The sequence below is a fragment of the Callithrix jacchus genome, chromosome 5 (genome assembly GCF_049354715.1).
Source record: "Callithrix jacchus isolate 240 chromosome 5, calJac240_pri, whole genome shotgun sequence".
NCBI classification, from domain to species: Eukaryota; Metazoa; Chordata; class Mammalia; order Primates; family Cebidae; genus Callithrix; species Callithrix jacchus.
Genome location: NC_133506.1, coordinates 13,255,690 through 13,278,838, shown reverse-complemented (window position 1 = coordinate 13,278,838; position 23,149 = coordinate 13,255,690). Strand labels below are relative to the sequence as shown.

The 23,149-nt window shown below is 39.1% G+C and overlaps 1 protein-coding gene across 3 annotated transcripts in view; it reads right to left on the bottom strand.

Moving 5' to 3' along the window:
* Positions 1–1,978: 1,978 nt before the first annotated feature.
* The window catches only part of MCM8 (minichromosome maintenance 8 homologous recombination repair factor), a 41,765-nt gene continuing 20,594 nt past the window's right edge, over positions 1,979–23,149 (bottom strand). For 2 of the 3 annotated variants that reach the window (XM_078371325.1, XM_002747338.7), the window contains exons 12-19: positions 22,989–23,129; positions 19,266–19,407; positions 14,353–14,548; positions 12,536–12,755; positions 11,411–11,620; positions 10,202–10,278; positions 3,347–3,536; positions 1,979–2,773 (exon numbers count right to left, since the gene is read on the bottom strand). In XM_078371325.1, the coding sequence (XP_078227451.1) occupies positions 2,681–2,773; positions 3,347–3,536; positions 10,202–10,278; positions 11,411–11,620; positions 12,536–12,755; positions 14,353–14,548; positions 19,266–19,407; positions 22,989–23,129 (1,269 nt within the window). In that variant the 3' untranslated portion in view covers positions 1,979–2,680. The remainder of the gene's footprint in view (positions 2,774–3,346; positions 3,537–10,201; positions 10,279–11,410; positions 11,621–12,535; positions 12,756–14,352; positions 14,549–19,265; positions 19,408–22,988; positions 23,130–23,149) is intronic. The other variant, XM_008995724.5, reaches the window with a different exon arrangement.

Below are 23,149 nucleotides of genomic sequence, written 5' to 3'. Positions count from 1 at the left end.
TACTTGGGAGGCAGAGGCAGAACTGCTTGAACCCAGGAGGCGGAGGTTGCGGTGAGCTGAGATCGTGCCACTGCATTCCAGCGAAACTCCATCTCAAAAAAAAAAAAAAAGAGGACTTTCATCTCCAAAGAGGGCTTGCCATGCCACACCAGGCCACATGAGGAAAGTCAGTCAGGAGGTAAAGCAGCAAGTGAAAAACCTAGGCGAGAGCTTGATTGCAGTAGTGGTTGAAAGGTGTGGGGACACCCCTATTGGGCAGGAAGTGAAATACTAGATGTCGGGGTTTGGGGTTGGAGGGACTGTAATGTGATGTTTGCATACCCACAAAAGCTGTATTGTAAGGGAAAGCTAAACTTTTTAGTCTGGCCCTGTGATTAATGGATGCTAAAGACAGAATCTAAGGAAACATGAAACAGTTTCCTCTGAAAATATAAGTTTATGTCTTTTTAAAATAAATTTACATAATAACCCTAACCTTTGAGACTCATTTTCCTCTAAACAGTAAGTACGTTTCCTCTTCTGTCTACCACTTTATCATGGTTGATATTATGTGCTGACTTTTATGAAATGTTTTAAATTCTATTAATAATTTTTTTAGCTTTAAATATATATATTTAGTTAGTTTGGAGACAGTGTCTCACTCTGTTGCCCAGGCTGGAGTGCAGTGGTGTGATCTTGGCTCACTGTAACCTCCGCCTCCCAGGTTCAAGTGATTCTCCTGCCTCAGCCTTCCTTAGTGGTTGGGATTACAGGCATGCACCATCCCTGGCTAATTTGCTTTATAGATCTTTTAACTCATAAAGACTTCACTATTATTTATACTCCTATCTACTTTCTCCTTTTATTTCTCTAAAAGACAAAGTCTTGCTCTTGCCCAGAATGCAGTGCAGTGGTATAATCATAGCTCACTGTAACCTCAAACTCCTGGGCTCAAGTGAATCTCCTACTTCTGCCTCCACAGTAGCTAGGACAATAGGCATGCACTGCCATGCCCAGTCTATTTTTTGTAGAGGTAGGGTCTCAATGTGTTGTAGAGGCTGGCCTCAAACTCCTGGCTTCAAGTAATCCTCCAGCCTCAACCTCCCAATGCTCTGAGATGACAGATGTGAGCCAATGCACCTGGCCTCTTTTGATTCCTGATTTTTCCTTCCTTACTTAAAAAAAAGTTTACATTGTGGTCTATGGCAACAGTCTCCACATTTTAGTTTTGGTCCTAAAGTTAAACATCTGATATACACTGCCAGTTCTTTTTATTTACATTTTCCATTCATCTTCTGGTTTGCTGGAAGTTGAATTTTTAGTAGATTCTCCAGCAATGGTTCACATTTCCTGAGTTCTTGTATGTTACAAACTGTTAAGATTTATACATGATTGATAGTTTGGCTGGCAACCCTGTAACATCTGAATCCTCCCACAACATATGAGAAATTCTGGTTTTATTGATCCCACCACCCAAAGGTAGAACCAGGGAAAACTCCCTAGCAGCCTATGAAAAGGGTATATAAAATAGCTTTTTTCAATCAGATGTCTTTGGATGAGACTTCCTTTTTGAACTCAGCAATTTAGGGAAGCCTCACAGAGAATCTTTTTGTTGCTGTTCCAGTGTGGGTGGGGGCATTCCTCTACCTATTCCTGCTGCAGAAGTGGCAAAGGTGGGGCATGGAGGCAGTATCACTTTCTTCTACTGCCCTGTGTGGCAGAAAAGCATCAGCAGCTTTTTCTTTAGTACAGTTCGAAGGCGTGGTTTTACAAATTGCTGCTGGAAGCTTACCCTTCTGGTTTACCTGCCTTCTAAAAATTCCATAAGCTAACCAAAATTCTTTCAAAAAAAATTCTGTTTAATCAGTCAGTTTCTATTGTTTGTAACGAAGACACTACAAACCAGTCTGTGGACTAAATGGGGCCTATTACTAAATGACTAAAACCAAAAATCAAGTATTTTGTATTCTTGACATGGGAAAATTTTATGAAATTCAAATTTTAGTGTCCTTTATAAAGTTTTATTGGAACACAGAATATGTAATATGTTCATTGGTTTATGTATTTGTCTGAATGCCTATATTTGATATGCAAAACTATGAAATATTCATACATATAAAAAGGTAGGTCAAAAACATAACTGTAAATAATTTATAAGTAATTTACTTTTAGCCTTTTGGAGAATTTATTTAACAATTAACACAAAGACTATCACTGCAATTTTTTTTAAATTTTTTTGAGTCAAAAGTTACTCTATTGCCCAGGCTGGAGTGCAGTTGTGTGATCATGGCTCACTGTAACTTCAAACTCCTTGACTCGAATAATCCTCCTGTCTCAGCCTCACAAGCAGCTGAGACTACAGGCATGTGCCACCACAGCCAGCTAAGTTTTTTTTTTTTTTAATTTAAGAAATAGGGTCTTGCTATGTTGCCCAAGGTTGGTCTCGAACCCTGGCCTTGAGCAATCCTCTCGCCTCAGCCTCCTGAGTCACTGTGATTACAGTGTTAGCTACTGCATCAGGAGATTGTATTAATTCCTAAATTAGTTTACTATATTTAATGCTTTTTTTCCTATTATAGTACTTTTGGGACATCACTTTTCAGAGAACAGTATTTCAGTGTGTGTGCACACACACATATCTTCATTGAGATGACTTTAATCTGCTAATAAACACAGGAGGCCCTAACTTGGTGAAGTCCTTTTACATAGTTTGAAGCTGGTAAACTTTTGGGCCTTTTTTCAAGAGGTAACCTTGGTCATTTAGTGATCCAATAAAGTTTTCAAAATCAGCAACCTGGAAGAAAACATCAAAAAGTTTATCTCATTAAGTAACATGTCAAAATACTACTTTTAAAATAAATCTCTCAAACAATAATATATAACCGTAAAGTTTCTTGGGCAATATTTTTTCTTCTTATAGAGCAAACTGCCTACATTTGAGCTCTGGATTCTATAATGCCTAAATAAAAATTCCATTGGGCAGAGAATATTTTACATTTTAGATTAGCCGAAAAACAAATATCAGACTTTTGAAATTAAGCAGGCAATTTTCAATAATGTGTAATAGCACATGTTTGAAGTGCTATAATATTGATTTTCATGAGAACTTTGAAGTAGGAAGAGCAGGTATAATTATGTCCATTTAACAGATGAGGGAACTGATGTTAAAATGACTTATCCACAAGAGACTGTCAGAAAAACAGAGACTGTGTCTTACTACAATGTTTCCCTCTGACCATCAAGATGCTAAAAAGACTGAGAAGAAGCAGGTATGAATTTTAAATAAGTAAAAACTGTTTCTGTTCTAGTATATGCTAATAAAGACCTCCAGAAATTGTTACAGAAGAGATTAACTAGTTTAACATACCTGAATGTTTAGCTCTTTGGCAATCTGCCGAAGTTGATGAAATTGAAATATATTATTATAAGTTCTTTCAGCAATGTTATTGAGAGCAGAAATAAATCTTTTTGCTGTTGACCTGTTGCTCATTCCAGAACCATGCTGGGATCGCTCAAAATCTAGGTTCCCAAATTCATCAGAGTAAGTTCCTAGCATGCTTAAAAGGAAAGGAAGAAAAAATTACCCAACGTGGCACTGCCATAGAAACTATTGTTCTGGGCTTTCAGGTTATAGAAGAAAAATTTTGAAGTAGCTACATGGCTCACTTAACAAACATTTCAACCTGTGTTTACTGAGTGGTCACTTTGAAATTCACTATGATATGGATTGATAGGGGATAAAAATATTTTGGACACAGTTACCATTTTTAAGAAACTTCTAAATTTCAAGAGAGAAATGCATAAAAACACAAAATTGACAAACTACAATATAAATACCTGGGACATTCTTTTTGACTGATGAAGAAAAGAAATTCTAAATATAATAAATTTAGACTTTACGAAATAAAAATGTGTCCAGTCTCCTGGTGCAGCATCTGGCAAATAAAAGGTATTGAAAATATCCTATGGATGAACTAGAAAGGTTATGCTGAGTTGCAGTAATAATGGTTAGATATTAAAGGATACACCTATTACTGCCAGATTTCTTCTATTTTCTCTTATTTTCACAGTATCACCAAGGAAAGAAATACATACTTGATAGTGAATTTTAGCTAGAAGTCTGGAAACACCAGTTAGAAACACAATTAACCAACCTGTTTAATCCAACCCTATTGCTGATTCCCTGCTTGACCAATGGGACAGCTGTATTTCACAGCCAGGATAACTGGCAAAACTGTTAATTAATCAGGAATTAATTAATCAAATACATACTGGTCACCTGCTGAGCAATAGGCTTATAGTGGTGAACAAAACAGGTATAATTCCTCCCCTTAAGAAGCATGCAGGGATGATTTTAATGGGTTATAAACAATAAAGCTTCATTTCATTCCTTGAATAGAGTTAAGAGCCTACATTATACAGTAAGAATGAGTCATTCAAATAAGACTATTCAAAATGATAAAACAATAAGATGGGTAAGTATTTTCCTCTGAAATACAGCATAATCTCTTTTATGATGAACCTCCCATATGCTTGCTTCTCATGACAAAGTTGTTAAAAATACTTTAGGTAGGCCAGGAGAGGTAGCTCACGCCTGTAATCCCAGCACTTTGGGAGGCCGAGGTGGGCGGATCACCTGAGTTTGGGAGTTAGAGACAAGCCTGACCAACATGGAGAAACCCCATCTTTACTAAAAATACAAAAAAATTAGCCGGGCACGGTGGTGCATGCCTGTAATTCCAGCTACGGAGAATAGCTTGAACCTAAAAGACAGAGGTTGTGGTGAGCCAAGATCGTGCCATTGCACTCCAGCCTGAGCAACAAGAGCGAGACTCCAACTCAAATTTTAAAAAGCTTCAGGTTAATAATAATGGGTAACATTTATCTTAATTATATTTACCATAGGCTATTCCACGTAGTTCTCCGAGCAATCCTGTGACTTAGGAACTATTCTTATTCCCATTTTACGAATGAAAGAACATTCTTATAAGGTTGGCGCAAAAGTAATAGTGATTTTTAGATTTTTTTCTTATGGCAAAAACCCAATTACTTTTGTACCAAACAAGGCTAACATTAAAGTGACTTGCCAGAAGTTACCCAACTAGTAAGTGGCATATCTCAGATTTGAATCTGTGCTACACTACTTCAGATTTTAAAAGGCTATGTAAAATATTTGAGCTAGTTTCCTGAAATGGAAAAAAAAACTCACAATGATCTCTCATCTTTGAAGGTGGCTCTGTTCTATTCTGCTACCTTGTATATTTTCAATTTTAGAAGAAAGCTTATGTGAACTGTTTACTAAATGTAAACATTTAGTTTTTAAAATATAGCTAAGTGCTTTGTTTAGACTCAGTCAAGCTATGTCACGGTTTAAGAACTTTCTTATTCAGGTGTTGGCTTCCCAGTTAAAATGTAACCTTAAAGGTTTAAAACCACATTAAGGGCAAAGATTCAATGAAAGTGAAGAAATGAAACTCTGAAATGGAAGATTTAATGAATAAATGGATAATGATTACTAAGGTCAACTTTACCATCAATGCAGGACATTTAACAAAGGCCTACTTTATGGCAGGCATGATTCTGGGCCCTGGGAATATACTGGTAAGTGAGTCAGATAAGGTCCCTGCTCTCATACACTAAGGACAGAATGCATGTTAAGCATAACAAACAGATAATTCATAATCTAATTTCAGTGTGTTTCACTGGATCCTGATCTCTACTGTGGACATAGTGCCAGGTAATTCCTATCAAACTATTTTCTTTTGCCTGAAAATTTTTATGAGTACCAGTAAACATACTGAGACAATTCAGGGAAACAATCTGGTAATCTCATATGGGTACTGTTTCACTTAATAAGACCTCTTTTTTTTTCAGGGGCCCATATGTAAACTGATCTAAAACTTGCTCAAATTTACCAGCAAAGCAACTCTGAGAAGCAGTACAGAGTTCCACGAGATAAGACCTAAGCATTCCTCTTGAACAGGAAAGCATATGCGAACACTGTCCAACATGGGTATTCAGCCATGCAGAAAAAATCTTACACCAACTATAAGCCAACCATAAATTGGCAATATAGCATTTTTATTGAAAAGGTAATTAGAGCCTAATTTACTTTGCTTAAGCATGATGCTCAAATAGAAGAACTAAGCTACTGTGTCCACAGACCAGTGAATTTATTGTGGAGAAACACTAGACAGTTGAGGTAATGCCTGAGGTCTAGGCCTGTAGAAACTGAGCAATGGTAAAGCCTCAAAAGAATGCTACAGGTTAAGAGAGAAAAGGAGCAAGGTATTGTACCCCTTGATTTGCTTGACAGATGAACAGTCTACAAAGTAGAAATGTGACATTCAGGAGAGCCAGCCACCAGAAGACCCAGAGGGACAGAAGTCATTAAAAGGAAAAGGAAGCCAGCAGTGGGAGTCTTAGCCACATTCCCAAAAGTGGAGAGTTCAAGTGCAGGATGCAGAGAAAACAAGATGCAGACATTCTATGTTGTAAGTCAACAGACAACTTATCATCATTAAATAAGAATGGCTTATTTTTGGTCCTTGTTTTTGTTATAGAAAGAAAAGCTGGCCGGGTGCAGTGGTGCACGCCTGTAATCCCAGCACTTTGGGAGGCTGGGGAGTGGATCACGAGGTCAAGAAATCGAGACCATCCTGGTCAACATGGTGAAACCCCATCTCTACTAAAAATACAAAAAATTAGCTGGGCATGGTGGTGTGTGCCTGTAATCCCAGTTACTCGGGAGGCTGAGGCAGGAGAATTGCTTGAACCCAGGAGGCAGAGGTTGCAGTGAGTCGAAATCGTGCCATTGCACTCCAGCCTGGGTAACAAGCGCGAAACTCCGTCTCAAAAAAAATAAAAAAATAAAAATAAAAAAATCTGAAATTTTGGTGGGGTTGTGACTTACTTTCCTAATTGGAAAAAATCTCTCTGCTGGTCAGTCTCTAGTCTGGTCTCCCAGAAAGCCACACCCACAAGAAGTCAGGTAGACAACAAGATTTTGTGGCCATTCTTTTACTTCATATGCTAGCACACCAAGCCCATAGCAGCACATTGTATGAGACAGTCTAGTAAACTCCTAGAGTATCTGGTTGCTTATAAATAGCAACTGGAGGGTCTCTAACATAATGAGATCAACTGGAGAGGGACCAAAGCCAGGTTGGTAAAATTTTCAGCTACAATATCACTCAAACCCTAGTACTGAATCACATAAAGAGAGAAAACTAATGGGTCAAGCACTGCGTGATGCCAGGCACGGTGGCTCATGCCTGTAATCCCAGCTACTTGGAAGGCTGAGACAGGAGAATCACTTGAACCCAGGAGGTGAAGGTTGCGGTGAGCAAAGATGGCACCACTGTACTCTCTAGCCTGGAAGACAGAGCAAGACTCTGCCTCAAAAAAAAAAAAAGCACTGTGTAACGTCATACCAATAGGATATTTAGACAGAGAAGGTAAGTTGCTAGGAATTAGCTGAAAGGGATGGGTGTCATTTTTATTAATTTTTCTTATTTTGTTAAGTAATTTATAATTCTTCCAAGGTAGATGGCTTCTTTTTCCCTAGTAGCTGCTGATTCTGGGGCTTGCGTGGTGTCAGAACCAGGTGGTTTGCCCAGCTAGTCCCCTTTGGCTGTGAATAAAAGTGGTGCAGCACAGCTGGAAGAGCAAGGGCTTTGGAGTAAAACCTGGAGCTGCCATGGCAAGTTACACACTGCATCTCAGTTTCCTCTGGTGTAAAATAGGCCACAAAGGAGCGTGCTCTGAGGTGTCGTGCAGTTTGGTGCCAGAGACAAAAAATTAAGAACTGTCAATTCTAGAATCTTTAAAGCTTTCAAAGACAGCCAGCAGAACCTCACTGTTGCTTACAAACTCAGAGACCAAATTAAGGAGAAAGGTTCCTCTTCCATGGACTCCCTATAAGGGCAGGAAACAAGCTACAGATTACTGCACCTTCAGGAGGTGGCATGGGTGCCCTTCTACCCAGACGCATACTTCTAGAGGCAGCAGAGAAAAGAAAGCAGCCTCCAGGATGGGCCAGTACCTGCCTGGGGACAACGAGACAACTAGGTAAAGTCTCACCCTTTAAGAAGAGACAAGGAAAAAAGGATGTGCAGCTAAGACATGGTGGACAATTTAAATGGATAGCATTGAGGACTAAACCATAAAAATTCTTTGAAAAGAGTAATTTTGGAAACTTCTTACCTAGGGTGAGGTCTGCCAGTTTTTGAGGCCTTTGATTTATGACTCAGAGAAAAGGGGATCTGCTCAGCCTCATCTGAATATTATCAACAAAACTAACTTGCACTATCGGACCAGGCATGGTGGCTCACGCCTGTAATCCCAGCACTTTGGGAGGCCAAGGCAGGAAGATCACTTAAGGCCAGGAGTTTGAGATCAGCCTGGCCAACGTGGTGAAACCCCATCTCTACTAAAGACACAAAAATTAGCCAGGTATGGTGGCACACACCTGTAGTCTCAGCTACTTGGGAGGCTGAGGCAGAAGAATCACTTGAACCCAGGAGGCAGAGGTTGCAGTGAGCCAAGAGAGTACCACTGCATTCCAGCCTGGTGACAGAGCCTGACTCTGTCTCAAAAAAAAAAAAAAAAAAAAAAAAAAAAAAGACTTGACAGTAAATAGTGTTTACTGAGTGTCTTCTAATGTATCAGAACCTTATCTCACTTTATAGAAATCACTACATGACACCTCAGAGCACGCTCCTTTGTGGAGTATTTTACACCAGAGGAAACTGAGATGCAGTGTGTAACTTGCCATAGCAGCTCCAGGTTTTACTCCAAAGCCCTTGCTCTTCCAGCTGTGCTGCACCACTTTTATTCACAGCCAAAGGGGACTAGCTGGGCAAACCACCTGGTTCTGACATCACGCAAGCCCCAGAATCAGCAGCTACTAGGAAAAAAGAATCCATCTACCTTGGAAGAATTAGAAATTACTTAACAAAATAAGATAATTTCATCTTTAATATGTTTTTTGGTCTTGGAAAAGTAGATTCCTAATAGATATATATTTTAATTTCTATGAGAGCATATTAAAAATGCAATTTAAATGAAAAAAGCAAGGTATAGAATGTTATAGTTACTCTTTGTCTACAAAGGGGAAAAAAGAATATACAGATATGTAGTTACACAAAAAACTGCTAAGAATTGCCACTGGCTAGCAGAAAGAACTACAATTAATTTTTCTTTTCTATCTTTTAGGAATCATTAACTACTAAATGATGCAAAATGCAAAGGATACAATTTAGCAATATTGACCAAAAACCTATGGTATTTACTGTTGGACCCAAAAAACCACTTCTGAAAATTTATCATGTAGATGTACAACTTACCCACATATGAAGTATCTTACGTAGAACATTACTCATTGTTGCATTATTTAAAAGCACAAGAATGGAAAATGTTCATTTGTCAAGTAATAAGGGTACTGACTAAATATACTACATAATGTATCTACACAACAGAATACTCTGTAGCTGTAAAAAAAAATAAATAAATAAAAGAATCTCTAGTAAGAAAAGATCTCTAAGGCCGGGCACGGTGACTCACACTTATAATCCCAGGACTTTGGGAGGCTAAGGCCGGCGAATCACTTGAGCTCAGTAGTTCGAGTCCGGCCTAGCCAACTAGAGATGGACGGGGAAACTCCATCTCTACTAAAAATACAAAAATTATCTGTGCGTGGTGACGGAACGCCTGTAATGCCAGCTACTAGGGAGGCTGAGACAGGAGAATCGCTTGAACCTGGGAAGCGGAGTTTGCAGTGAGCCAAGATCGTGCCACTGCACTCCAGCCTGGGCGACAGAGCTAGACTCCGTCTCAAAAAAAAAAAAAAAAAAAAAAAAAGAAAAGATCTTCTGGATATATTGTTAAAATTCAACACTGGTAGAGAAGAGTGTAAATACTAGACTATGTATGGAAAAGTAATGGGTGTCTGGGTGAAGGGGGCGAGTAGGTGGTAAACAGAATAGGAGCTAGCCCTTCTCCAGTAGGTTTTGCAACTGATTTTAGCACTATGTAAATGAGTTACTCATTTAAAAAAATTTTTAATGTAAAGATTACTTACACAGTGAGAGATATTTTAAAGAAATGATATTCTGTTCAGAGGAAAATAAGTGACCCAATGGCTAAACAAAAGTAGCATTGGCCTATTACCTAATTTGATAACTGGTATTTCATTCAAAACAATTTGAAATTTCTATCTTACCTATATTTCATAATTTCAACTATATCTTCAGCATCTTCTTTGGTTGCTTCCTCTCTCAATTCCAACCTTGCTCGTGCCTTTGAAATAAAACACCATTTTCAGATGACAAAAGATAAATATATTTACCATAGTATGTCTAAGCTTTATTTCATTTACTCATTTTACACAAAAACTGACATTTAGGTGAGGAAGGTTATAACATCAGAAGTCAAAATATGAAAAAAATTATCTGGGCCAGTGGTGGTGGCTCACGCCTATAATCCCAGCACTTTGGGGAGGCCACGGCCAGAGGATCACTTAAGCTCAGAAGCTTGAGACCAGCCTGGGCAACAAAGTGAGGCTCTATCTCTACAAAAAAACATATAAATTAGCTGGGTGCAGTGGTGTATGCTTGCAGTCTCGGATACTTGGGAGGCTGAGGTGGGAAGATTGCTTTAGCCTGTGAGGAGAGGCTGCAATGGGCCTTGGTCATGCCACCGCACTCCAGCCTGGATGACAGAAGGAGACCCTGACTCAGGGCAAAAAAAAAAAAAAAATCTCTAAAATCTTGAATATGAAAATTATAACTCACTTAAAATAGGATAAAACTCATTTTGACCTATTAACATATCTTTCTGGGTGTTCATTTCAGGAGACTTAATGATTAAATATACTTGCCTTTTACTTTGAGGAAACCATGCCTAACCAATATGGTAAAATAACAAAGGGGAGCTAATCAGATTTTAGGAGCAAAAAGCCCAAACTCTGAGCTAGTTAATTTTAACTGCCAGAGTTCTCTTAGTATTTTGCAACTGTAAGCAGATATTATTGCTATTAAAAACCCAGGCACTATCCTTGTGAACCTGTCATGTAATGAAATAAAACACTCAAGATACCTGACACATTCCATGTTCCCATATATTCAACTGGGGATCTCAGAATCCTAGTTAACCTAACCACTTTTCAGACATTCCAGGAGCTCCTAAGTGTCATTCAAAGAAAAAGAAAAGTTGCATGCTAAGTAATTGATTCTGTGACTAGAAGTAATTATACACTGATAGGTTACAGATATGACAAAAATATTTTTAAAAAACTTTTATCCATCCATTTCTAACGTTTCTCAATAGAAAGAAAAACTGAGTCAATTATGCAGACGACAGTTCAAAAGAGAAGTCATGGCATACCATTCCCCTATAAGTCAAAAAAGCATGACCATAAAAAGAAACAAACCTCTGTTAGACGAATCAAAGATTCCAGCTGCCTGGTAGTGATTGGTGAGCTATTTAACCGCTGGCTCTGTTTCCGGAGCTCAAGGTAAAAATCTTGAAGAACTTGAGCAGCTTCTGTGGATAGCCTTGAGTAGACATACTGTCGAGCATAGCCAATGTACTTTCTCAATAGCTGGTGGGGAATGGGATCTATTATTTCTCCGGGAACCACCTGAAGCATGATCAAAAGGACCAAGATAACACAGATAAGTAGCCAATAAAATCTGTCTGCTAAAATAATTTGTTTAGGCCAGGTGCAGTGGCTCACACCTATAATCCCATCACTTTAAGAGGTCAAGGGACACATCACCTGAGGTCAGGAGTTAGAGACCAGCCTGGCCAACACAGCAAAACCCGTTCTCTATTAAAAATACAAAAATTAGCAAGGCATGGTGGCATGTGCCTGTAGTCCCAGCTACTTAGGAGACTGAAGCAGGAGAATCGCCTGAACCTGGGAGATGGAGGTTGCAGTGAACCAAGATCGTGCCACTGTACTGCAGCCTGGGTGATAAAATGAGACTCTGTCTCAAAAATAAAATAAAATAACTTGTTTAGAAAAATATATAATTCTAAAAGAATCTCCAAATCAACCAAACACTGTATCTGTAGCTCTCTTCCTAGCTGTCTTAGATTTTTTTTTTTTTTTTTGAGAAGGAAATCACTGTTGCCAGGCTGGAGTACAGTGGCATGATCTCTGCTCACTGCAACCTCTGCCTCCCAGGTTCAAGCAATTCTCCTGCCTCAACCTCCCAAGTAGCAAGGACTACAGGTATGCCCCACACTCCCAGATAATTTTTGTATTTTTAGTAGAGACAGGGTTTCACCATGTTGGCCAGGATGGTCTGGATTTTCTGACCTCATGATCCTCCTGCCATGGCCTCCCAAAGTGCTGGGATTACAGGCGTGAGCCACTGCACCCAGCCGACTTAGATTATTTCAAATGAAGTTTGAAACTCTAGTACTGAAACATTAAAAAGTTCTGGTAAAAAAGTTATATCCCATGACTCTACAATAAGTACTCTATACACTGAACTTTGACATTCAAACAGAACCAAACTGAATGATTAAGGAGAAGAAACATTTATACCTTTAGTCTTTCTGATAATGGTTTCTCAGAAACTACTTCAAGTACAGAAGTATTTGAATCTTGACTACTCATACGAGCTACTGTGGCACTGCTAACGGTTCTCTGCTTTCCAGCTCTTATTGCAATCACATGTTCAGAGAGTAAGTGATCATGATGCTCATTTGGAGTGTCTAACAGGATAAAGACCAAATCAAATCTGGATAGGAGTGCACTCCCCATTCTACAAAGCATGAAAGAAGAAACAATGATTGGAATCAAAAAGAAAAACTAGAAAACTGTTTACTCACTTGTTTACTACTCAAGTTCCATGTAGAACTTGAAAAACCAAACTTTAGGTTAAAGAAATAAGCAAACAGCTTTTTGGATTTGATATGTCCGCCCACTGCAACATGGGCACAAGAATTACATGTACCTAACCTGGGTAGGTTGAGGACATGGCCCTTTCTCACACCACCAAACCCACTGACTTCTTCTTCATGTCCTATTATCACTAACTGGCAATACTGCTACATGACATATCAGAGGTTAGCTAGTTCAGTAGTTTGTTCATACCATTAAAAACAGAATCCAAGTCCCCTGGATTTTTGTTTAGTAGATCTTTCTGATTTTTCTAATATAGCACCTTGTCATTTTACTAAAGAACAACTACTAGTAGGTTGACTTTTTGTGGTGGTGGTAGAGAAATATCCTAAATTTCCAAGTATAAACTGTGTATTTCACTATGTATCAAAGAATATTTCTATACTGATACATTATTAAACAATAAAAAATTAGCTCCACCCACACTAAAGTCTCTAATTTTTCAGGAGGCACTCTTTTGTCTCACTTTATCACTTACATACATTTTTCCTTTTCCAAACATTTTGTCCAACCTATACAGAGTGCATTAGAAGAGAAAGCATAATACAGATATAAACGTTGGTTTTGAAAACAGTGGAACCATACCACATGTTTAAGTAAGTTAATGTGCTCTTCTCACTTAACAGTAGAGCACAGCCATGTTCCCCTATTAGTACATACGAAGCCCTTTTGTTCTCATAATCGCTGCTTTCCACTGTACAGTGTTACTTAGTTTTACGGTGTTTCCAACTTTTGGTGGCGATAATGCTACAATACCCATGCTATAAACCTCATTGTGCACTTGTGTGCCTCTCTGAACAGCAGTCCTAAAAGTAGAGTAGCTGTAACAAACAATGTACATTTAGAATCATGATTAACACACCAAGGTATCCTTCAAAATACTAAATTGTGTATGTGAGAAACAATTTCTTTTTTTTTTTTTTTTTTTTTTTGAGATGGAGTCTCCCTCTGTCACCCAGGCCGGGGTGTGGTGGCACAATCTTTGCTCACTGAAATCTCCATCTCCCAGGCTTAAGCAATTCTCCTACCTCAGCCTCCCAAGTAGCTGGGATTACAGGCAGCTGCCATCAGGCCCAGCTAATTTTTATGTCTTTACTAGAGACAGGGTTTTGCCATGTTGGCCAGGCTGATCTTGAACTCCTGACCTCAAGTGATTACTTGCCTCAGCTTCCCAAAGTGCTGGGATTACAGGTATGAGCCACCAGGCCCGTCAGTGAGAAAACATTTCCACACTACTTTGCAAATAATGTTAGTATTTAAAATGTCTGCCACTATCAGTGGTACTTCATTGTTTTACTTTGGAGTGTTTAAGCACATGTTTTGTGCATTTATTGGACACATGTAACTTCTGTGAACTATCCATATATTCCCCATGTAGTTCTGAGAGCTATTTATTTATTTTTCTTATTGATTAGAGTGACTCCATCTTAAAGGTATAAATATTTAAACAGACTTACTTTAAATTCTCAGAAACCGTTTTGGCTTTATTGTAGTGTCCTCCTGCTGGATTTGCAGCAGCGATAATGGAAGTTCTTGCAGGAAGGCTGCAAACCACCCCAGCCTTAGCAAGACTAATACTTTGCTGCTCCATGGCCTCCAACAAGGCTTGGTGTTGATTCCCCATCTTATCAAATTCATCTATTCCACAAATACCTACAATCAAAGTAGAATAATGCAGACAAATTTTTTCTTTGGTTGAGTTCCAAATTTTATAGGATAGAAAATGTTTCACAATAATTATTTCCATTTGTTTCAGCAGTTAAAATGATAAAATGTCATACAATGAAGAATTACTGTTTGTTTCGCAGCAAGTAACACACTTGTCTTATTTAACTAAGTTTTGTGTAATAGTTATTCCTTTAGCATTTTTCATAGGCAAGGCACTATGTTGTGAGGATTACGAAAATGAAAAAGAAATAAGAGTAACCCTCAAAATGCTTAAGGACTTAAATTCAAACAGGTGAGATTTTACACACACACACATTTAATAAGGGTATTTCAAAACCTATATTCATGTACTGACTATACACTTGTATATACACATAGGGAAATCACTTAACCTCTTTAAACATATCTAATGGACCACCACTAACTAGAGGCACTGTATATACCAGAATTGTCCTGTCTATTGCATAAGTTATTGGAGACTCTCTAACATTATCTTGTAGTATTTGTCTTCCCTGCTCCCCATACCAGTTAAAAAACTGCTTAGTCTTTTTGAAACCCAGCTGCTAAACTAACTGGTATGGGGAGCAGGAAAGACAAATATTACAAGGTAACGTTAGAGAGTCCCCAATAACTTGTGCAATAGACATGACATTCCTGGTACATACAATGCCTTTAGTTTATTTCAACACATTTTCTTCTATCCTTGAATGCACTTCTGGTTTTATGTTTGGGTTTCCTACTTTATGTTGAATTTCCTTTGTTCTCTATCTCTGTTACTTCCCCTCTAATTGTATTAAGCTTTGCTCTTTTCCATTCACTTTATCTCAAGGCTTTCCTTTATTTATAATTTTTCATTCAGCAATGTCAGTTTTATATATAAGTTTAATAACATTGTTAGCTGTCAATTTGTCTCTCATATCCTTATCATCTCCTTGTTTTGAGCTATTTCATTAAATTCATGTTCTTATCAAACATGAAACATTCACGGGAAATTTTCATTTGTTCCTTAGATTATAATTTTGTCTAGAGTGAGGTCTTTTATTTGGCATATTAAGTGTATGTAAGAATATTTCTTCATAGCTGCCATACTGTCTCTTTACCTTGCTCATGTAAAATAATGGCTGCTCTGTGCAAACCTATTTTTTCCAACATGGTATACATGAATTCTTGTCAATACTCTTCTCAATGTAATTTTGACCCATTTTCTCCTTTCCAGCTACATTTTGCACTTTTTGGTAACCTAATGATTTAGAAGGGGGAGGTAAGGGGAACTTTGTTGAACTGTGTGCTACCTTTCTTGCTGATGTCTCTTCTGAGAGGGTTCACACCCCTCTGTTTGGAATGTGTCCCATATTCATGCCAGAGGATCCCAGTGCATTAGTCTGTTCCCGCTGTTCAATGTGGAGCTCTAGGACGTGGTGAGCCTTCCCTGCCTCTGCTAAGATCCTAGCAGTGGTACACTCAAAGGCTTTATTGCCACCTTTCCCTGAGCTGCCCATTGCTCTGTCTGCCTATACCTCTGGATTCATGGTATTATCGGAAATTTTCAAGACTACTAGCACATTCCTCAGAGATGGGAATGGGGTAGGAAGAAAGTCAAGCTACTTCCGACTTTGGCTGTCACTTTTCAAAGTGTAAAGCAGGAGCTGGGAAACCTTTTCTGCAAAGGGGCAGAAGTACATATTTTAAGTTTCACACGCCATGCACAATCTTAAATATTCTTGGGCTTTTCTGTTTGTTTGTACTTTACAATCTTTTAAAAACAAAAAAGCCAGTTTTAGCTTGTGGACTGTACTAAAACAGGCCGCTGGCTGGTTTGACCTATGGACCAGTTTACTGACCCCTTGTTTTAAAGCATGAAACATAAACTTTGAACTTTTTTTTCTGAGACAGAATTTCACTCTGTGGTCCAGGCTGGAGTACAGTGGCACCATCATGTTTCTCTGCAACCCCCACCTCCTTGGTTCAAGTGATTCTTGTGCCTCAGCCACCTGAGCAGCAGGGATTACAGGCATGCGCCACCTCACCCAGCTAATTTTTGTATTTGTAGTAGAGACAGAGTTCTGCAATGCTGGCCAGGCTGGCCTCAAATTCCTGGTCTCAAGTGCTCCACCCACCTCAGCCTCCCAAAGTGCTGGCATTAAAAAATTTTAAAAACCCTCCAAATCACCTTCTACTGCTAGTTAATGAAAAGTTTCATGGTTTAATAATTATTACCTTTTTATTACTACACTTTCTTCACCTGGCAACTTAGCAAAGAGATTCTTACTTCTGATGAGCTATATAATAACCAGATACATGTTTTATGTATTTGTTTTTCAGCAAATACTTACTGGATATAAATGCAATAGATTTATAAATTCAATAAACTGCATGCCCTTTATATACCAGTACTATGTTCTAGGCATGCTGGGTATGACGGTGAAAAGACAAAATTCCCTGCTTTTGTGAAGCTTACGTTCTACTCAGCCAATGCAGGGTAGGCAATAAAAAGTAAACCATATAGAAGGTGAAAAGTGCTATGGAAGGAAAACATAGAGTAAGGTAAGGAGAATAAGGTCTGCTAAGGTGGCAGCAGGGGCAGGGGAGGTTATGACTTAAAATACAATATTTAGGGAAGGCCTAATTAGGGTCAGGACATTTGAGCAAAACATGAAGGGGGAAAGAAAACAAGCCTTAGCAGCTATATGTGGGGTAACAACACTCCAGGCAAACCAAACAGCAAGTACAAAGGCCCTTATGAGGAAATGTGACCTGCCTGGTGTGCTGCTGGTGTCTAAGGTAGGGCCACCAGTGGACCTAGAGAAGAGGAAACAGGGAAGCAGCAGATAAGGAGGCAAAAGAGGTGAAAGGCCAGAACATGAATGGCCCTGGGCCACTCTCAAGGCTTTGGCTTTCACTCTGAGCAAGATGGGCAGTTACTAGAGGGTTTTGAGCAAAAGAATAACATAATCTAATTTTAATGAGATTATGCTACTGTATTAAAAATAACAGGAAGGGGCAAGGGTGGTTACAGGCATGCCAACTGGGAGATTACAGTAATAATCCATGTGAGACAGGATGGTGAAGAAGTGGTTTGATACTGGATATGTTTTGACAGTAGAGTCAACAACATTTGCCAACAGATTAATGTGGGGCATGAGAAAAAGTCAAAGATGGCTCCATGTTTTCTGATTTGAACAATTAGAATGAGAGAGTTGTCATTTACTGAGATGAGGAAGACTGAAAATAGATTTGAAAGACAAAATCAGGATTTTAATTTTAGACATGCTAAGTTTAAGAAATTTGTGGAGATACTGTGTAGACAATATATGTGCCTGATGTTTAAAGGAAAGGAGATAATAAATTTAGAATTTTTCACAGATAGGGAGGTAAAGCTATGAAATGATATAAGATCAACATGAAGGTAAATATAGACCAACAAGACAAAGGGTCCAAGAAGCAAGCACCTTAGTTAACAACAGATAAGAGGTTATGGAGATGAAGAACCAGTAAACACTGAGAAAGAAGCAAAGAATGAAATAAAGTGGCCTGGAAACCAAGGAGAGTTTCAAGGGTCTCAAAGAGGAGGGAGTGATTAACTGTGTCAAATGTGGCTACCAGGTACGAGGTTCAGAAATGTGGAAGTCACTGGCAAACCAGAAAGAACGAATGACCTTACTGGACTGGAATCTGGGCACTGCCTGACACATGCAATGGGAACATGTGTTTTTCAATAAGGTTAAGGCATCACAAAGAGAAACTTAGGTTGCAAAGCCCAATGTAGGTTTCTTCTTGCTGAGCCTACGCCTGGATTTCTTATCACCTATCACTCAAATCCTGAAAAAAACAAGTTGGGTTACAATATAGCAAAACTATTCATTCTGAAGTAGGCCAGATGCGGTGGTTCATGCCTGTAGTCTGTAATCCCAGCACTTTGGGAGATGAGGTAGACAGATCACTTGAGGAGTTCGAGATCAGCCTGGCCAACATGGTGAAATTCCATCTCTACTAAAAATACAAAGATTAGCTGGATGTGGTCACACATACCTGTAATCCTAGCTACTCAGGAGGCTGAGGCACGAGAATGGCTTAAGCCTGGGAGGCAGAGGTTGCTGCAAGCTGAGATTGTACCACTGCTCTCTAGCGTAGGTGACAGAGCAAGACTCTGTCTCATAAAAAGAAAAAAACATCTAGAGTAACAGCTCTAATCTCTTATTGCAAGTCTTCTGTGAGCAAAGGATGACATCCACCTTTTTTATCAGTGCCAAGGTTTCTAAACTATTCTAAACTAAATAATATATGTATTTACTGTATGCCTATGTACTAGGCAATGGGAACATGGCAGTCCACAAGACATCCAAATCTCACCTTCCAAGGAGCTTACTATAAAGCTTCAAAACAGGCTTAAAAAAAAATGATCACAAATGTGATGGGTGGTATGAAATGGGAAGTTTAGGGAACTACACATATTTATTTGATTTTTACACATACTTGTAACTGCTATAAGATTCTGAAAATGAATGACATTAAGTACAGTTTCAATTCTGTAGTATAAAAATGATGATACTGCATTTCCAATGATTATTTCCGACAGTGTCAAGTCACTGGTTAGGACTGTGCTATCTAAATGTCTCTTAAATAGAATGTAAAAAAATTAACTGAAAAGGAAAGTCTTTTTAAAAAGCCCCAGAATCACTAATTATTCCTTTTGGCTTCTCACCTTGATCACCAAGTACCAGGGCACCAGCTTCCAAAGCAAAATCTCCAGAGGAACTATCTTTTGAAAGAGTTACCGTCAGACCAGAGGTGGTTGTGGTGTTACCACAAACATACACGCCACGTGGAGCAACATTGCACACTGCCTATGGAAACAAAATGTTTAAGAGAATCATCCAAAACAAAAGGGAAGTAATAGCTAACCGCAAGTGCTCACAAACGTTAGGTTGTTTGTTTGTTTGTTTGTTTGTTTTTGAGACAGAGTCTCGCTCTATCACCCAGGCTGGAGTGCAGTGGCACGATCTCCACTCACTGCAACCTCTGCCTCCCAGGTTTAAGAAATTCTCCTGCTTCAGCCTCCCGAGTAGTTGGGACTACAGGTGCCTACCACCACACCTGGCTAATTTTTGTATTTTTTGTTGTGTTTTTTCTTTTTTCTTTATTTTGTGATTTTTGTATTTTTAGTAGAGATGGAATTTCACCATATTGGCGAGGCTGGTCTTGAACTCCTAACCTCATGATCTGCCCGCCTAGGCCTCCTTTTAAGAACTTTATGGTACAAGGTGCACCATCACCATCAGAGGAAGGTATCATTATATCCTGATTTGCTGATGTCAAAACCAAGGCCAACAAAGAGTGAATGAGGAACTATACAGCTATGAAGGTGGAAAGTCAGGATTCAATCAGACCCAGGTAGTCTGATTCTGAAGTCTGTGGTCATATAAATACTCAACACAATTCCAATTTATGCTTCATTTTCAAGTTCAAAAAGCAAAAGCATGAGTACCAATTTTAATTTTGAAGGTTCCAATGCTTCTTTAAACATCAGGTAATAAAATGGCTCAATACATGCTCACCTTCTGAGCAGACAAGCTATAGCAGGAAGAAAAGTAAATAGCACAAGAGTTAAAAGTAGCCAAGATCGCACCACTGCACTCCAGCCTGGGCAGCAGAGTGAGACTCCGTCTTAGGGGGAAAAAAAAAAAGGATAGCTCTCTGGAGTCAGGCAGACCTGTTTAAATCATGCACCAGCTGTGTGGCTCTCAGACCTCTCTGAGCCTCAGCTTCCTCATGTTTTATCACAGCATTGCCCTGAAGAATAAGTGAAATCATGTATGCAAGGCACTTAATTTGGTACCTGGCATATAAGTGCCCAATGTAGAACCACTGTGTATGGCAATGCACTGCCCAATTCCAAGGGACAGTATTCATATCTCAAACACCCACTGCTATCCTATGGTGCTGGCTCAATAAGTAGTAATTATCATTATTTTTGCTACTTATACATGTTATTAGTCTTTATAAGAAATCTCATAACACAAGAGTATGATGGTTTACTAAGTAGTCAGAAGAAAAGAGAATTAAAAATATAAAGTAAGTAGTTCTTAACTGTTTGTTTTAGCTTAATTTTTATATTTATTATTTTTGAGACAGGGCCTCACTTTGTCATCCAGGCTGGAGTGCAGTGGGACAATCATAGCTCACAGCCACCTTGAAGTCCTGAGCTCAAGTGATCCTCCACCTTGGCTTCCCTAGTAGCTGGGACTACAGGAGCATGCCACCATGCCTGGCTAATTTATTTTTTGTAGAATCAAGGTTTCACTATGTTGCCCAGGCTGGTCCAAAACTTCAGCCTCCTGAGTAGTTGAAACTACAGGCACATGCCACCACACTTAATTTTTTAAAAATTGTTTTTTGAGACAGGATCTCACTATATTGCCCAGCTGGGTCCTCCTGCCTTGGCCTCCCAAAGTGTTGTGATAACAGGCATGAGCCACCGCACCCAGCCTGTTAGTATAGTTTTTAAAAACCCTGGCTTAGTGTGGCTTACATGTCATACTCTATACTATTCACAATGTTTAATTTCCATTAATGTTACAGATTCTATTTTTAAACTGAGTCAAGGGTTTTGAAGGCATTATTCCAGGTTTGAAAAACAAGAAAAACTGCCAATGTAACTTCTTGGTATTAACACTTTCAATACCACTAGATATATTTTAGAACAACTATCTGCCAAGAAACATTTCTTGGAAAAAAAAAAAAGAGCAAAAAAATGGAAGTTGTATATACTGCAAGCAATATGTATAAATTATGAGATTTGTACAGATAATAAAGACACTCTAGGGGTTAAAGCAGGCTCCCACCTATAATTCACTAATTCCAAAGTTACATGCATATGCACATGTACAACACCACAAAAGGCAGAAAAAAAAGCTGTAACAATTCAGATCCCCACCTGCATGTTTTCCTACATATTCTAAATATACTGTTTTCATTTTTTTTTTTTTTTTTTTTTAAGACAAGATCTTGACCTATTGCCCAGGCTGGGTGCAGTTGCACAACCATGGCTCCTGGCATTCTCCAACTCCTAGGTTCAAGCAGTCCTCCTGCTGCAGCCTCCTGAGTAGCAGGGACTACAGGTGTGTGCCACCATGCCCAGCTAATTCTTTTATTTTTTTGTAGAGATGGGCGGGGGGGTCTCACTTTGTTGCCCAGGCTGGTGTTGAACTCCTGGCCTCAAGTAATCCTTCCGCCTTGGCCTCCCAAAGTATTAGGATTATAGGTGTGAGCCACTGTGCCCAGATTCCTGTTCATTATAAGGCTTATTTTGTTTCACCTATAAGGGGTACCCTGTACCTCAGTCGTCAGGCTTATAGTGAGGTCTCAGAGTAGAATTTTTTTAAAAAGTAGCCTCACATGGTGAAACCCCGTCTCTACTAAAAATACAAAAAAATTAGCTGGGCACGGTGGTGCGTGCCTGTAATCCCAGCTACTCGGGAGGCTGAGGCAGGAGAATTGCCTGAACCCAGGAGGCGGAGGTTGCGGTGAGCCGAGATTGCGCCATTGCACTCCAGCCTGGGTAACAAGAGCGAAACTCCGTCTCAAAAAAAAAAAAAAAAAAAGTAGCCTCAGCTGGCCAAAAGGAACCAAATATATATGAAATGTTATAGAAGGAATGAAAATGATGACTGGTTCAACACTCAACCACAGGCAAAAAAGGATGACTCTGATATGAAGGACAGTGGGTTTACAATGTAATGACAAGATCAAAGCAGTTGTCAAGCTTGGCTGTGTATCAGAATCATCTGTGCACTGCTGTATACATACAGACACTAAGACCCTAACATGAAAACTCTAAACTCAATTGGCTTGTGGTAGGCCATGGTATTTTCAAAGAGCTCCAAAAGTAATTGTGATGTACAGCCAGAGTCTCAATCCTTGGACAAAGATTCAGAAGTCACACTACTACAACTTACCAAAGGGCCAGGGAAGCCCTGGTCAATTTTCCACATTGAGTGGGACAGAAGGGGGTCATAGGCATTTTTAGAAAGCACACTGGCTGAGCGCAGTGGCTCACACCTATAATCCCAGCATTTTGGGAGGCTGAGGCAGGCAGATCTGCTTGAGCCCGGGAGTTCAATACCAACCTGGGCAACATAGCAAAACCCCATCTCTACTATGGGGTTAGAGAAACGGTTAATATTTCCTAATAGGTGATGTCTCAACAGACCAGGGTGTCTGTACAGCCTGTGTAACAGGAAACTGGCTCAATTTAAAAATACGGCCAGATATAAATTACATATTACTCACACAAACTCCAATTCACTTATACCACCTAACAATGTCCTCTGGAACACACATACTATATGCTTTGAGAAAATTCACTTGTGAATTATTCATGCATTTTGTAAGCAAAAGACCAAACATTAAATGACTGATTTTCTACCTGGAGCATCTGACTTTTTCCTAAGCCTGGATCTCCAACAACAAGGATGTGTGGGTCTCCTCGAATTGGAATTCTGTTTTTGTCATCTGCATATTTCTGGCTTCCTCCAAATAGTGCTAATGCCAAACCTGCTTTAACAAGCTCAAGTGCGAAAAAGAACA